Source organism: Sitophilus oryzae, unplaced genomic scaffold (genome assembly GCF_002938485.1).
Source record: "Sitophilus oryzae breed Bouriz unplaced genomic scaffold, Soryzae_2.0 scaffold_578_pilon_pilon, whole genome shotgun sequence".
Taxonomy (NCBI): domain Eukaryota; kingdom Metazoa; phylum Arthropoda; class Insecta; order Coleoptera; family Curculionidae; genus Sitophilus; species Sitophilus oryzae.
In genome coordinates this window covers 2,807,992-2,825,017 of record NW_022147171.1, presented here as the reverse complement: position 1 = coordinate 2,825,017, position 17,026 = coordinate 2,807,992, and the positions used below count along the sequence as shown (strand labels likewise).

General features: G+C 33.1%; 1 protein-coding gene across 5 annotated transcripts in view; it reads left to right on the top strand.

Annotated features, from left to right (window-relative positions):
• Positions 1 to 17,026, top strand: part of LOC115887575 (protein croquemort-like) — a 155,042-nt gene that overhangs the window by 73,751 nt on the left and 64,265 nt on the right. For all 5 annotated transcript variants that reach the window (XM_030907039.1, XM_030907038.1, XM_030907036.1 and 2 more), the window contains exons 3-6: positions 3,535 to 3,721; positions 6,333 to 6,453; positions 13,661 to 13,755; positions 16,249 to 16,546. In XM_030907039.1, coding sequence (XP_030762899.1) covers positions 3,535 to 3,721; positions 6,333 to 6,453; positions 13,661 to 13,755; positions 16,249 to 16,546 — 701 coding nt within the window. The remainder of the gene's footprint in view (positions 1 to 3,534; positions 3,722 to 6,332; positions 6,454 to 13,660; positions 13,756 to 16,248; positions 16,547 to 17,026) is intronic.

Genomic DNA, 17,026 nt, shown 5'->3' with positions numbered 1-17,026 from the left:
TTGATTTACAACCACATTGCTGGAATGTTGCCTTATAAATAGTCTGTTCCAAGCAACCAAATTTTCAAGAAATTTAGAAGCAATTTTATCGCTCAACTTGGTTGCTACAAAATCGCCCAGTGAATGGGGGCCTTTAATCAAAACATTGCTTGGCAACCACAATATCTCCTTCAATTTGATTCAAATTACGCACTAACCTGGAGATCTTTCGACAATTTGATCGAGAGCGTCTAGATCTCTCGATCGGATTGCTAATTTATCGCCTAGTTAATGGCAGCCTAAACGTCGCTTTGGTCGTATCGTTCGTATCGCGCGGATTCGTCGTCTATGTAGAACGGGGTGCAAGGGCTCAAACGCACTGACGACCAGGTCGCTGCTCCCTGTAATACCATTAAATCAAATGATACAACGCCCACAATGACCATGACCAAGCCTGGCCGTTGGCCGGTCGCTGCGACCAGTAGACTGCACTAAAATATTATTATTTTCTGCCGCTTGTTGCTGCTTTTCTTCCAAATTAATAATTTTCAGATGAAAATCCCTCAAATTTAACGCAAAATTTTCTATAAGATATAGTGTTTTAGTGTATTTGGATCAAAGGAAAATTTAAATCTTGGTCGGCTTGGTCGTGGACCATAGTTGTAGACGGTAGTACGCGTTGTATCATTTGATTTAAAGCTATTACTGCTGCGACCAGCCAACAACCTACGGCCTATGCGGGTAGTGCGTTTCAGCTCTAAGAAAAGAAGTACATCAGGCCGGATCGCAATAATCTAACACCGTATATTAGAATGACGGATTAATGCGCAAAATGCGAAGAGTCTTTTTGCTATTTACTCGTACATTTTATATTTTTCAATTAAGCAGTAGGAAAAAGTAGTGTTTTATACAATATTTGTCACACTTCTTTCTCCTAGATTAAAAGTAAAAGTTAATAGCGAAGCCAATTTTCTTTTGGCAGCATATTCTGCAGATAAAACAAATAAGTAAAAATATGTATTAAGTCCGAAAATGCTTCGTCAGTGCAGAAGGCAGAAGTTTTATTTTTACTTCGATTATTTTCAAATAATTTCTGAACTAAGGTGGATAATTTTCATCCAAATGGATGAAAATTTATTAGTCTTCATGACAGTTATAAAATATGTAGTTGGTGCCCCTACAAGTAGGAGTCATATTGACACCGAAATAAAATTTCTTATGTCAAAAAACTCCCAAACTCCAATTTTCATCCAAATATAGACATTGGTTAAGAAATTATTTGCAAAAATCGAAATAAGAATAAAACTTCTACACCGAATGTATCTCCGAAACGAATCATTATACGACATAAATGTATATGAACATTTTTAGTGCTGCTGAAGTTTCCCGAATACAATTCGAACCACCCTGTATACAGTATGTCCCCGGATTGTCTTTACAAGAGGAAAAACTTTTTTATTATTGATATTTTGAAAAAAATGCATTCTTCATAAACAAATTTTGCTTATTCTAAAATGGTTAATCCCTTTTATACTTTTCCAAATTTCCATACCGTTTTAGAGAAAATTAAAAAAAAATCATTCCTAAAGGGAAAAGGATTTAAAACCAATATCTCAGTTTTTATAACTAAAAAACTAAAAATGTTAGATTTTATCTAACAGTGCGACCGATACCGGGTTAATAGGTTAATGATTGATGTGAGAGAAATATTTAACATAGAATTTTCTATTTTTTTTAATTAAAGCAGTTTTAATTTTTAATGGCCAGTTTTTTAGTTATTTTTATCTATACTAATATATAAAATCCTTAAGTGACTGACATACTGATTAATCACGATCCTGCTCAAACCACTCAACGTAAGAAGCTCAATTTTGGCATACAGGTTGATTTTAGGGTGTAGAGGTTCCATAACAAGGGATTTTTCGAAATTCCAGTTCCAAGAGGGTGAAACTAACCAAACCAAACCTCTCAAATATTACAATATTTTTTATTTAAAAAACGGTCAAGTTTCCGAAAAACGCTTAAACACGTATATTTTATTTTGTTTTTTTTTACATATTTTAGGATTTTTTTAGAAATGTATACAGGGTGTTTCAAAAAATCTGGTCATTGATTAATCACGATTCTGCTTAAAGCGCTTGACGTAAAAAGCTGATTTTTGGAAAACAGATCAGAACTTTAGGGTGTAGAGGTTCGATAAGAAGGGATTTTTCGAAACTCGAATTCTAAGGGGGTGAAACTATCCTTCAAATATTAAAATATTTTTTATTTAAAAACCGGTGAGTTTTTCGGAAAAAAACTCTTAAACACGTATATTTTATTTTGTTGTTTTACATATTTTAAGATTTTTTATAAATTTATACAGGGTGTTTCATAAAATATGACCATTGAGTAATCACGATTCTGCTTAAACTGCTTGACGTTTAAAGCTGATTTTTGGCAAACGGATTGACTGTGGCGTGTAGAGGTTCGATAAGGAGGGGTTTCTCGAATCTCAAATTCCAAGAGGGTGAAAACGCTCCTCAAATATTACAATACTTGTTATTTAAAGAACGGCTAGTCTTTCGGGAAAACGCTCGGATAAGCATAATTTATTTGGTTTTTTACATATTTTGAATTTTTTTTCAAAATTCATACAGGGTGTTCCAAAAGTTGGGTAATTTCTTAATCACGATTCTGCTTAAACTGCTTGACGTAAAAAGCTTATTTTTGGCAAACGGATTTTTCGAAAGTCAAATTCCAACGAGATGAAACTACCCCTCAAATATTACCAAGTTATATAATAATATCGCCATATTGTTTTTTCTCATGCTGACATAAATGTGAGAAAATTTTATCCAGTTTGTATGTTAATGGAAATTCTTGCTTTGCTTTATCATCATCATTACAAATGATTAATTCGACGCGAACGAAGTCGCGGCTACACAATAGTAATATATATTTCCTTCGGCCGCACACCCGCTTTACCCGACCCCTGAGAGCGACCCGAACAGTACAGCGTAATAGACTCTTCTTAAGAGTCTATTATATTAACTAAATGATCTTATCATTTAGTTAACGACTACCGATTTGGAATAAGTGTAACAAATTGTTATGATTGAATCATATCCATCTTTAAATTTTAGTAAATTAGTGATAGATAGAAAGAAGATTTTAAAACTTCATTTCGATTTTTTTTTTGTAATGAAGTTTTAAAATCTTCATTACAAATCAATATCCTTTCGTATATTCAGGTGTCTTTGGTGTTAAGTAGTGGAAATAATGGTAGAGATACAAGATAATGGGAGTGCGTAGCTCAAAACATAAATTTAAATATGCAATATAATAAAAATTCGGCTTCTAAAAAGTTGGTTGTTTTCTGCAATATGAGTAATTTTATTTTATAGTGTCTCTATTTAGCATTAGCTGTTCTATATCTAAATAATTGTTTTTTTAACAAAAAGAAACTTTTAATCACTACAAAATAAAGAATATTGTAAATTTTCTACACATAAATTGTTGAACAGGCATGTATTTCTGGCATCTTTTGTGATAATTTGGTTTGTTTGTTTTTAGTACCATCAAACCAAGATTTAAGGAATTAGGGCCCTATATATTTGACGAAACAAAAGTAAAAACCAATATAACTTGGAATGCAAATGATACCGTTTCGTTTTATCATCTAAAGACATGGTGGTTCAATTCGAAACAAAGTAAAGGAAGTTTAGACGATCAAGTAACTACCGTTAACCCTATTGCATTGGTAAGAGCTACTTTAGTTTAGCATAATGTGTACCTACTAAATATTGCTGATGTGTTTGTAAAAATATATTATTATTCCATCAACCATCATTTATATTTCAAACGTATTCGAATTTCTACGAAAAAAAAAAATTGGCTTGTTTGAAATTACCGTTTGATATTAGCACCGTTTGATATTAGCATTATAATTTCGAAAAATCGAAAGTAGGGAAAAAAATAAAAAGTAAAAAGAAAATGGTTTTGCTTGTCAAACTTCATTAATATTATTTTGAAATGTATATTACCCGCAAAAAAATAAGAGAATGACCTACAAAAAAGAAATGAGAGAGCATCACAAACAGAATGTAAACAAATGTCAAGTCCCGCAATGCAATTCTTCGTCTACAAAAAGTTGTGAGATCTCGTGTAAAACCAAGTCAATTTACTTTATTTAGTTTCTAGGGATGCACCTATTCAACAGTTTTGTTATCTATACACTCAGATGCAAAAAAAGTAACGGAAAATTTTACCGTCAAGTATCATATTTTTATTATTAATAAATAACAATTTCGTGCCTTTAGCTGTGTATTTTTTTCTAATTTCGAAAAATCGAAAGTAGGGAAAAAATAAAAAGTAAAAAGAAAATGGTTTTGCTTGTCGTAAAGGGGGGAACCAAGCTCCACTCCCACAACCGGTTTCTGGGCCTACCCTTCATCAGGTGGGCTGTCCAGAGGCTGGTTCTCACCGATACGGCAGGCAAAACTCTTCCAATATCAATAAACGATGTGGTAAAGTGTTGGTGAGATATTAACGCATCTCCCGTCAAAAGATGGTAAAGAGCGTTTTTCGGCCCGCTCAAATATTATGAAATGAATAAAATTCTTACAGCTTTAGTGTATATTAATAAATAATATTTTCTTGCCTTTAGCTGTGTATATTTTTCTAATTTCGAAAAATCGAAAGTAGAGAAAAAAAGTAAATATATCGGTGAGAACCAGCCTCTGGACAGCCCACCGGATGAAGGGTAGGCCCAGAAACCGGTTAGGTTAGGAGTCGGGAGTAGAGCTTGGCTCCCCCTTTACGACAAGCAAAACAATTTTCTTTTTACTTTCTATTTTTTTCTCTACTTTCGATTTCTCGAAATTAGAAAAAAATACACAGCTAAAGGCAAGAAAATATTATTTATTAATATACACTAAAGCTGTAAGAATTTTGTTCATTTTATAATATTTGAGCGGGCCGAAAAACGCTCTTTACCATCTTTTGACGGGAGATGCGTTAATATCTCACCGACACTTTACTGCATCGTTTATTGGTATTGGAAGAGCTTTGCTTGCCGTATCAGTGAGAACCAGCTCCTGGACAGCCCACCTGATGAAGGGTAGGCCCAGAAACCGGTTGTGGGAGTGGAGCTTGGTTCCTCCCTTTACGACAAGCAAAACAATTTTCTTTTTACTTTTTATTTTTTTTTCTCTACTTTCGATTTTCCGAAATTAGAAAAAAATACAAAGCTAAAGGCAAGAAAATATTATTTATTAATATACACTAAAGCTGTAAGAATTTTGTTTATTTCATAATTTTTATTATTTCTAGCCTAATTTTCATGATTTTTTTGGTAAACTGGATATCAACTTTAATTCCTAAACTCAGTTTTGTATAAATTTTAGTATTGGGTTTTATTATACAGGGTTTATCGAATGGTGTTTGTTACCTTAATTTTAAATCAACCTGTGTAATAATTTCGTGAGAAATTTTCCTAAAACATTATTTTTCTGTCAGAACCATGTCTCCTGAGCCCTAAGCATTTTGTTTTTTTGTCTCATGTCAACATATACTTTGGTTAATTTTTAAGGGCGAAGTGAACTTGCCACCAACAATTTGCAGTTTTTCAAATTTTCAAAATGATATTTTGCAATATGATGAGGTGGCTTTGGTGATGTGTATTGGATACTCTATACCAAATTAAGAAAAACGTTAAAGAGCTACGATACAGTCCTGGTTTTAATAAATATTAATAACTATAAAAGAACTAACGATATAAGAAGAGACAAAGAAAACATCTGTAATACAACTGTGTACAAAAACAGAAAAAAAAACTTTGTATTGTAATTGAAAATTGTAAAAAATACTCTAATACTTTGTATTGTCTCTCTTGGCTGCTTGTGGCTGCTATAACTGCCTCTATACGTCCGTTCAAGGTCCATCATATATCATATTGCGTTATGTTTTCTCAATCTTCTTTAAGGACCAAGCCACGCTTATTTAATGAAGCTGGTACCGCTTCGCGACCTCTAACCCTTTTGCCAAACATTTCACCAACGTTAAACATGATGGGCAGTTCATAGTAATATATAGTTCACAATAATCACAATAATTACCACAGCTACCTTGTCATATCGAAAAATAACTTCAACAAGAAATGATAACTGAAAAAATTGCAAATTGTTGGTGGCAAGTTCATTTCGCTCTTAAAAATTAACCAAGGCATATATTGACATGATAAAAAAACAAAATGCTTAGCTGACATGGTTCTGACAGAAAAATAATGTTTTGGGAAAATTTGTTAACGCAATTGTTTTGTTATAACGCAAATTTGTTAACGCAAAGAATTTGTGTATTTTTTTAATTTCTAGTCTACGGCATCTTCATCGATGAAATGGAGTTACTGGTTTAAAAAAGCATTAAGCTTTACATTAACTTCAGTTTCAGCTAAAATCTATGGTACACATTCAGCAGGAGAATTGCTTTTTGAAGGTAACATATCTACACCGGATAAAACAAAATTGTTTCATATATTTATACCGTTTTTTATCGGATATATTTAAAACTTTATTTTGGAAATATAGTTTATCAATACTCCAATTATAAATTAAAAAATTACTGAATATCATTTTTTGGCTTAAATGGCAGATACTAGTTGAGCAAGAGAAGAATTTTAAATGATACCATGAATATTTATGATTAATCTCTAGTGACCTTTTCAAGTCTATGGTGTCCCTATCCTTATCATTTGATTATTTAAATATCAGTATTTTTTATTTATTAATACCAAAATGATAACTAATTTATAGTATTTATAGAAAAGGTATACATAGTCAGCTTTAAAAATCCGACAGATTAATAAAATATCAAAAAGCCGGCAAACATAAAAGACACCATGATATATAGATATGTATCAAATAAAATGGCTTCAAGTAGGACAACGTGACAACACAGAAGAAATTACAGAAAATGAACCTTTCTGAGTCTCCTAAAATATGGAGGGTAGAGTTAAGGAGAATCATCCCTTATGGGACTTTGATAAAGTGGTCACGTAAGAGGAGAAAATAAGGGTTCATTATATATATATATATATATATATATATATATATATATATATATATATATATATATATATATATATATATATATATATATATATATATATATATATATATATATATATATATATATATATATATATATATATATATATATATATATATATAAATGACCATGGTGGTGTTAATAATAACAATAATGAATAATCGAATAAGGAATCGAATCTAGCGGTTCAAAAAAGAATCAATAAAGCTAGTCAAAAAAGAGTGGTAACACACGCCTTCAGAAATTACATATTGATCTCTCTTTAATCATTTCCTCCCATACATGATCAAACCATCGGCCCAGTCTTGGTACAGAACTGGTTCAGTATTCTGTAAATATCTGGACCAACTATGCATACCAGTATTGGCCCAGCTTTGGGAATAGCCTTGAATGATAACATCGTGCCAGGCTTTGTTGTCAAAATTGGAACAAGCTATCCTAGATCACCAAGGCTGGGCCACGCTTGATTACCAGAGTTCGGCCAAACTTAATCATCAACACTAGGCCTATTTTGATCCCCAAGGCTAAACCAAGCTTGATTACCAACACCAGGTCAATTTTGATCCCCAAGTCTAGGCCAAGCTTGATCACCAATATTGGGTCATATTTGTATACCAGTTTTGGCCCGACTGTGGTACAAGTTTCGAATGAAAACATCGGGCCAGGCTTTGAATGCCAAGACCATGCCATGTTTGATCGCCGAGAGTTTAATTGTCGAGTTTGACCCAGAAGCAAAAAAAACAATTGTTTTTGAACCCAGAATTTGGAATAAAGTTAACAAACAAATAATTACATTCATATATTTAGATTATATTTAAGAAAAGCATTTAACAGCCGTATACCTGCTTTATGTGCGAATTTTATGTTTAATGCTTGTCCGGCCAAGGAGACCACCCATGCTGGCCCAAAGTTGGGTGAATTAAGAGATGACCGAGACTCGATTTTCCATCAATGGGTTAAGTCTAAATCACCAAAAAATGGCCCAGGTTTAGTCGACCAACTCTGGTTCAAAGCTGGCCAGCCAGCCAGCTCATGGCCAGAGCTGAGAAGTTGGGTGAATTAAGAGATGGGCAAGACACAATTTCTCAGTATTGGGCCAAGTCTAAATAACCAAAAAATGGTCCAGGCTTGGTTGACTACCTCTGGTTCAAAGCTTGGACGCCGTAGCATGGCCAGAGCTGAAATTCTCAGTGTTGGACCAAAGTTGGGTGAATTAAGAGATGGGCAAGACTCGATTTCTCAGTATTGGGTCAAGTCTAAATCACCAAAAAATGGTCAAGGCTTGGTTGACCAACTCTGGTTCAAAGCTGGGTCGCCGTAATATGGCCAGAGATGAGATTCTCAGTGTTGGACCAAAGTTGGGTGAATTAAGAAATGGCCAAGACTTGATTTCTCAGTCGTGGCCCAAGATAGGGTGAATATAGGATTGGCCAACCCAGAATTACCCAGCTTTGGACCAATCTTGGTGCGCCGAAGTCTATATTGGCCCGCGACTGAGCCACGCTTGGCCCCGTGGTCAAACTACGGGGACTCCTGTATGGGCTGTTTTAAAAATGTTTGGTGCTTCGTTCAAATGTAGAAATTTCACTACAGTAGCGCCATTTTAATTGATTCTTTGATGACTATTATTGAATAGTCTTCGTGTATTGACACGAAGATAATTCTCTTTATCTCTACCGTCTATAGCAAAAAACTAGGAATTCGAAGTTTCCCATTATACTAGTAATCTGTATTTATCAGAGACTCTAGTCTGATCATGGAGGAGTAAGAGAGGGTAGGCGCTACAATGCATGTTTCTTTAAAATAAAAACGGGACCTAGAGGCAGGGCAAAGTGATCTAATTTATCAGGAGGTAACGTAAACTTCACAAATAATAAAAGCAAAATTTGCCTTGCGCTAATGTAATAGCATCCCACTAAATGTATGTGCGTATTGTAACCCATTTTTTTTGATAATTTTGTGGTAGTTGCGGGCCTGTCTACGGGACATTGTTTATGCTTGTTACTTAAGTGAATCTCTTCGAGTCGATACATTATATTATAACGTTTTTTAAACATTACCACTGCGAACGGCAGCTTTTCATCGGTAGAGCAGTCGTGGATAAGGTATTTCACTGGAGAAAATCAAATTAGCAATAAAAAATCAAAAATATAAATATTGGCCGCCAGGCATGTACAGAGAAAGAAAACACAAATGTATATTACTTAATATTAATGACTATATTTATTCACGATGGATTCTGATGGTAAATAGCATTGTACAATTTTAATAATTATAGTGGTTATATGTCGAGGAAAGTCATGTTAAAAAGAGTATTAAATATTTTCTATGAAAAAACACAATACATGTAAAGTTATAGAAAATATATGAAAGGTAGCATTACTTTATTTAATTTGCTAAATTTTATACGTTGTTGAATCTGAGATGTTGCAAGCCGTAGATTCTAGAATCTATGTTTGGTTATCCACCTGTTAAAATAACGCAATAATAATATATATAGAAAGTAATACCATTATAAAACGTAATGTTTGCAAAGAAACTTAGATCTAAATCATATTTTAAATACTAATCTGATATCAGTAATTTAACCACTAAACGTAAAGTCTGTACGATATTATTCAAGACTGAAGATGTAGAAAATCTAAAACATAAAACCAGAACTTAAAATTAAACTTAGCTGCTAGTTCTTTAGACAATCCTGCTTCAAATAGTACAGCATGAGTTGGGCTTGTATCTCTGCACTCCCTCTCGGCTTTACTGTTGGCCAATACAACAAAAGAGGCCAGGATCAGGACACCATGAACTAATACAGCCGTAACTATCAACTAGGCTCAAAAATAGGAGCAAAGCAGCATGGGCCTTACGCTACATCCATACTGAGGCAATCTAAACGTAGGATAAACTCTCCGTACATAGAATATCCGTCCCTAGGACACCTGTCTATAGGATAAACTATCCGTACCTCGGAACACTACCCGTACCTTGGAATCACTACCTGTACCTTGGACCGTAAAAATACGAAACTCGTGTTTAAAACCTACGTTTAAGGTGTAATAAACACAATAAACCTACCCCGAAATACTTCCGAGGGCTCTATAATGAACAAAGGCAACTGTCCTTTCTTCCATTTAACATTCTGGAGGACAAAGGCAAAAGAACACCAACGTGTCAGCAAAATACAAATACGACTTAAGTTGGGTCAATCCAAAACTCTACCCTAAAAATACCCAGTCATAATATCGAATCTAAAAAAGATAATATCTCATCTTTACCTGTAGCTTCAAAATAGCAGCTGATTCAGATTATGCAGCAAGATTTTAATAATTGCAATTTCTCTAAGCCGGGTTGTTGATGGCGATCGAACGGCAAACCAAAAAGTGAGGTTATATAACGGAGAGTTTTTGACTAGAGAACGCCAAAAATTACGCCAAGCGCCTCAAACAAATTATCAGGCCTGAACGATACGGAATCCGGTGACGATACGCCAGACATCATATATCATATACAAAAAAAATGTAACGAACTAAAAACGTTACAACATTAGTGGTCGAAAACGATTATATATCGAGTCGAAAACATTTATATTATCGATGAAAAATATTAAATTTTGGGAAAATGTATAAATGATAATAAATAATAATAATAATAAATGCCTTTATTGTCAAAAAATTTTTCAATTTGTAGACAAAGGTAAACAAAGTAAAAAAACAAGGTACACAACCAAACAAACAAAAGATAATACAAAACATTATACAAATAATATTGTCAGTCTTATTGTTAAAATAATCATTTATAAATGTTTATAATGTCAAAGAACAAAAAAATAACAATAATATTCAAAAATATTAACTTAGTTTATAGTAAATATCAATGATCTCTAAATAAATTTATTTCGATGTCATTAGTAAATATAGCAATAGCAAACATTAAACCAGTGTTTACAAGATCAAATTCGATTTTCAAAATATAATTCATTTACGGCGTAGAAAGCCTTGTCTAATAAATAAGAGTTCAATCCTTTGCGAAATGAAAAAAATGATGTTATGGATTTGATTTCATGGCAGGTGATTGTACATTTTTTTTTGAGTTGTATAATAGTGAACTTTTAACTAACTCTCAGCGTGGGGTAGGTAGATAAAGATCTTGCTCCGCGTTCCTGAGTGGATAAGTGTGAGATGGCCTTTCTTGAGAAGCTGATACATGTTTACGTATTAGGCAAACGGATTCAAATATAAATAAGGAAGGAAGAGTCAATATTTTTAATTTTTTAAAAAAGTCCCGGCAATGAGTTCTGCTGTTTAGTCCCAGTGAATATTGAACAGCTCTCTTCTGGAGCCTGAAAATGGTCAAATTGAGTCGCACAACACGTACCCCAGAATGGAAGGGCATACCTGAGGTGCGCGACTCAAAAAGTGCATAATAAACAGTTCTAGCTACTGACAAGTTAACCTCCTTAGAAACAGACCTTAATGCAAAACAGGCAGAGCTCAATTTTTTCGACAAAGCTTCGATATGTATGTCCCATTTCAGAGAATTGTCCACAACAAGCCCCAAGAACTTTACAGATTTGACGACGTCAATGGTGGTGTTGTTAAGTACAAAAGGCTGCAACGAGTTTTTATACGACAAAGCTTTAGTTTTAGAAATGTTGAGACTCAGGAGGTTCGAATCGCACCAAGATTTAATGGTGATTAAGTCATTTGATATAATCCTATGAAGTGCCGTGATGTCCTTGTTGCTCCAAGTGAAGCTAGTGTCGTCCGCAAAAAGACATATTTTGCCACTGATGTTTATGTTAGCAATGTCGTTAATAAAAAGAAGAAACAAAATAGGGCCTAGTACTGAGCTTTGTGGTACTCCACATTCTATTGGCTTGCTAGAAGACAACGTGGTATCCACCCTCACAAGTTGACTTCTGTTGCTCAGATACGACTTAAACCATTCGAGAGATGATCCCCTGAACCCATAGTGCTGCAGTTTATTAATTAAGATCTCATGATTTACACAATTGAACGCCTTAGAAAAATCACAGAAAATTGTTGCTGTAGAATGATGGCTGTTTAGGCTGGAGTAAACTTTATTAAGGAGGGAAAACAGCGTCATTTGTGGACTTGTTGCTTAGAAATCCAAATTGATATTCAGTAAGTATTTTGTACTTAAACAGAAAAGATACCAGCCTTCTTTTAACCAACCTTTCTATGATCTTAGATAGCGTTGGAAGGAGTGCAATTGGGCGATAGTTAGAAGCTTCATCTTTGTCTCCTCCTTTATGCAAAGGAATGATTATTGCCGTCTTAAGATATTTTGGAAAAATACCATTTTGGAATGACATGTTTATTAAAGTTGTTAGGTGATTCAGAGTGCTTTCTGGCAGATTCGAAAACATTCTTAAAGTTAACCCGTCGGTCCCAGAAGAGAATTTATTTTTGATGGTATTAATTGTACTGCAAAGCTCTTCTAAAACTACGGGCGAAAAAAGAAACTGTGTAAGTTTACAATATCATTAGAGAGATAAGAAAGTGGATCATGAGGAGGACATATGGTATTAGTTAAGTTTTTCGCTACATTTACAAAGTAATCGTTAAGGTTCTCAGGTGAGGTAGAGATATTGCTAGACGAAGAAGCTTTGTTTCTCAATTCATACACCATAGACCATGTTTCTTTAGCAACATTACCAGAATTGACTATTCTCCTATTATAATAAAGGTCCTTAGCGGCTCTTATAGTCTTATGATAAATTTTTCTGTATAGTTTTACGTAATTGTGGAAGAAGAGACTGTCTGAAATTTTTTTTAAGTGAGATAATGAACGCATGTTTTTAGAAGATATGCGTAGACCTTTAGTGGTCCAAGGTTTATTATGCTTATTTTTTAAAATTTTTTAAAAAGAGGAAAGATTTGAACGCTAGACTGGTTAATGTTTTTACGAAAATAGAAAATTCGGTGTCGACATCATAAAAGCTAGTATCCCAGTTGGTTGTTTTACATAAGTGGCTGAACTTTTGAGCATTCTTTTTTGAAAAAATACGGCATAATTTACGAGGGGCATTTTTGATTTTGGACTTCATCGAAAATTCAGTTAAAACTGCTTCATGATCAGAGAGACCCGAGCTAAAGACGTTGCAGGCGATGGAGTTAGGATCAAAAGATGATACAACATAGTCTATAGTACTAGAACTGGTATTGGATATTCTGGTAGGTGAGCCTACATGCATGGATATTCCAAAAGAATCAAAATGGACTGAAGAAACTTCTGAGCAGCACATACACTGATAAAGTCAATATTAAGATCACCACACAAAATTAATTTGCTTTTTAAGGGCACAAAACTACCACTAAAATGACTTGCTAATTTCTGATGGCCGTTTTCGCCACAGCTGTAGCGCTTCCCCTCTTTTATTCCTTCACGAGTCGGGTACACTCTTGTTATCCTGGCTGATGTAAACCACGAGACCTGTCTTCCGCCAGGGCATAACTTATATCTAAATTCACATTTTTAGTTTTAGAAATGTTAATAACTTGTCTGAATATAGTATTAATTAACTTCTTAATTGCATCAATGTTTACAAACTACAAATTTAAGATATTTATTTTAGGACATGAAGATCCTTTACTAAATATGGCAAACAATTTACCTGCTGTCATGGCTCCATCTATGCCCAACCTAGATAAGTTTGGTTGGTTTTACGGGGTGAGTCAGATATAATACATATTAGCTAATTAGTGTTCAATAAAATTCTCGTCAATAACTTGTTTCAATATGGCGGAATACGCCTCATCAAAACAATTAGGTAGCAGTTTATTTAAATTTACCCACAGTAGTTTAATAAGTAAATATTCATTGTTTTATCAAGAAAAAAAAAGTTCCTAGCGATCTAAAAAAAATCGCAGTGATAACTCATATGCGTTATAATATTCCAGTGATAACTCATATGCACGTCCCTGGTGAATATGTCGACATTTTTTTAGCATTAAAATATGTCGCATTTATAATAATAATGGTAACTTTTACCCTCAAAATTTCATTCCAATCACTAAAAGTACTTGGAAGAAAATTATAATAAATCGAAAAAATATTAAGACTTTAACACCCTGTAGCTACGAAACAGAGCAGAATCGGATCTATGTTGATATGAAAAATAAATCTTATTTGTACATGAGGAATCTCCCCACGAGAGATGGCACGTTTTTTGAAAGGCTTTACTTAAACTGCCGTTAAACGGTGGCTTACTAAAATGCCGTTAATAGGTATGACGTCTTTGATGTGACGCACTTGACGGGCTTTATGAAATATAGGAATTTTATAACCAACGCTATCCACCCCACCAAATAACCAACTTAACCAAAGCAACTAACCTCGACACTGATAAAAAAATATAAAAAACAAATATAAATTAGTAAAAACCAACCAACACCACCAAATAACCAACTAAGCAATGAATTAACACCCTCCAAATAACCACGCTAACCAACCCGCCAAATAACTAAACCAATCGAACCAAAAGTGAAACCAATGCAATAAGATCACGCTATAAGCAAAAAAAAATATAAAAAAGTTTTGGTCGGCGTGAGATTTGAACCACGGACCATGCGCTCACGAAGCGATAGCGTTAGCCACGGAGCCACAGGTGCTCTTGCAAAATGCGTATAGGTAGGCATTACTTTCCGCCGACATGAACGACGTCACAATATCTATCAACGGTATTTTAGTAGGCTACCGTTTAACGGCTGTTTAAGTACATCGTTTTTGAAACACCCACAATAAAATAAATTCAAACTGATAAAAATTTTGGGTTAGAATTACGAAAAAATAAGGCACAATTTAGAATTGGAATTGATATATTGATATTTCTAAAAAATTAGCTCTTTGTTTCTATGAACCACCTGCCGTTATCCTGTTTTCTTTAAAAAACTTTTGGAATATATTATATAGTATTATATACATTCCAAAGTTAGTTATGTATAGTTACAAATAATTTTCTTGGTATATATACCTGGACAATTATTTCCATCCATATTTATACTGGACGACAAACAACCAATTAGTTGCAAGAAGTACTATTGTTTAATTTGAAACTCGGGTACAACATACAATCTTTGGTTTCTAAACATTCACATTTCTGAAATGGAATTAATATTACTTCTTGCTTAACAGAAAAGTTTAAACCAATGATTGTAAACAACCCCCTGTTTATGTTTTTGGTAATTGATTTCGAAGTTAAAATAATTATCAATTTAACGATAATAAAATAATATAAAGTTAATATTAATTTTCAGACTGATTGCGCATCAGAGCTGTTTTAGTTGGTTTAGTTATTACTCTATTCAATATTACGGAATTTTAAGTTACATAAACTAAGTAGTAACTAGTTACCTAAACACACATAAAATTCATAAAAAATTCTTTGTTCGTCTTATTGTTTTGGCTATTGTATTTATAAACCACGTCTCTTTGGGATTAATGGACGCCTTTTTTTAAATTAATTTTACTTACCATCAACAGCCCGTATAAAAATATTAAAGTTAATGGTATAATGTTTTTTTTCTATCCCAAAGAACTCTATTTTTATCTACTTTCACGAATATTGTATTTGAATACACAGGACTATCTTAGTTATAGATAGTCCTACAAATTTGCTGCTACTATGGTATTTATTACTTTAATTTATAATTTATATTTTTATAGGCCTATTTCTTATTCTATTCATTCTAATTAGTAAATATAAGTTCAGATTTAACATTTTAAATAAAAACTAAAAGTAATTTTATCTACTGAAAAATTATTAAATTTTACAATAAAGGAATTGTAATTGTTATAAGTAACTTCAAAATTTGATCATATTAAATTTGAAATACCACTCTACTACTCAGCCATTTTGAAAGATAATGCCAACTTCTGACACCATTATTGAAAAGCGAATTTTATGTAAATGAACATATAACTTTAAAATTGTTTGCTTGTGCTTATTTCCTTCTAAATCGAATCTAATATTTATTTTCTAATAGGAAATGTGAATTTTGATAAAATATATTTTGAACCAAAGTTTAAAATCATTCGAAAAACAAATGCAATTGAATAAAGTGGTCTTGCAACAAATTCGTTCTCATACGGTATAAGTTCATGTTTGTTGCTTTTCTTTTATTTATTGTTTTGTGTTTTATGTTTTATTATATATAATTTTAGAGGAACCATTCAATGACTTACGAAGGGTTATTTAATATGGGACTAGGAAAGACCACAAAACTAGGAGAACTGTATTCATGGAAGACAATGAATCAAACACCGTATTATTCGGATCATTGTGGAAACATTAAAGGATCAGATGGCGACTTTTTTCCAAGTGGTTTAAATAAAGAGAGTATAATTACTTTTTTCTCGCCAGATATGTGCCGATACATAGACTTGGAATTTGAGAAAGAAGTTAATATAAAGGGTATAATGGGACTTAAATATTCCGCAGGAAGGAAATTTTTAGATAACGGTAACTTTATACTTACATTTTTGTAAAATACCTATAAAGCAATATGAATATATTCCTTGCATATTATATGACCTCATTATATAAGGCGAGGTGCAACTTGCTACATTAGAATCACAACTGAGAGACTATTTGATAAGTTTAATTAAGTTTAAATATTAACCCTCCCTCCCCCATAATAAAATTTTTCACAAATCGGAAAAAATCGGTTTTTAAATCGGAAAAGAAATAAACCTAATCAACGGCAGTGCAATGGCAAAGTCTAGCAAATTAATGCTTAAATTTGGCATACCTCTGTGGCGGATTCATCTCTCCAAAAAAATCCTATGGGTATTTCGCCACTGTAAGAAAATCTACAAAATAAAATAGTTATTTTTTGTAAACACTGCTGGCGTTAATCCAACAGAGACTAATAATTGTCAGCAGTGGTTTACTGATAAACAAATTTGCTTAACGGACAAAAAAATTCACAGTCCTTTACAA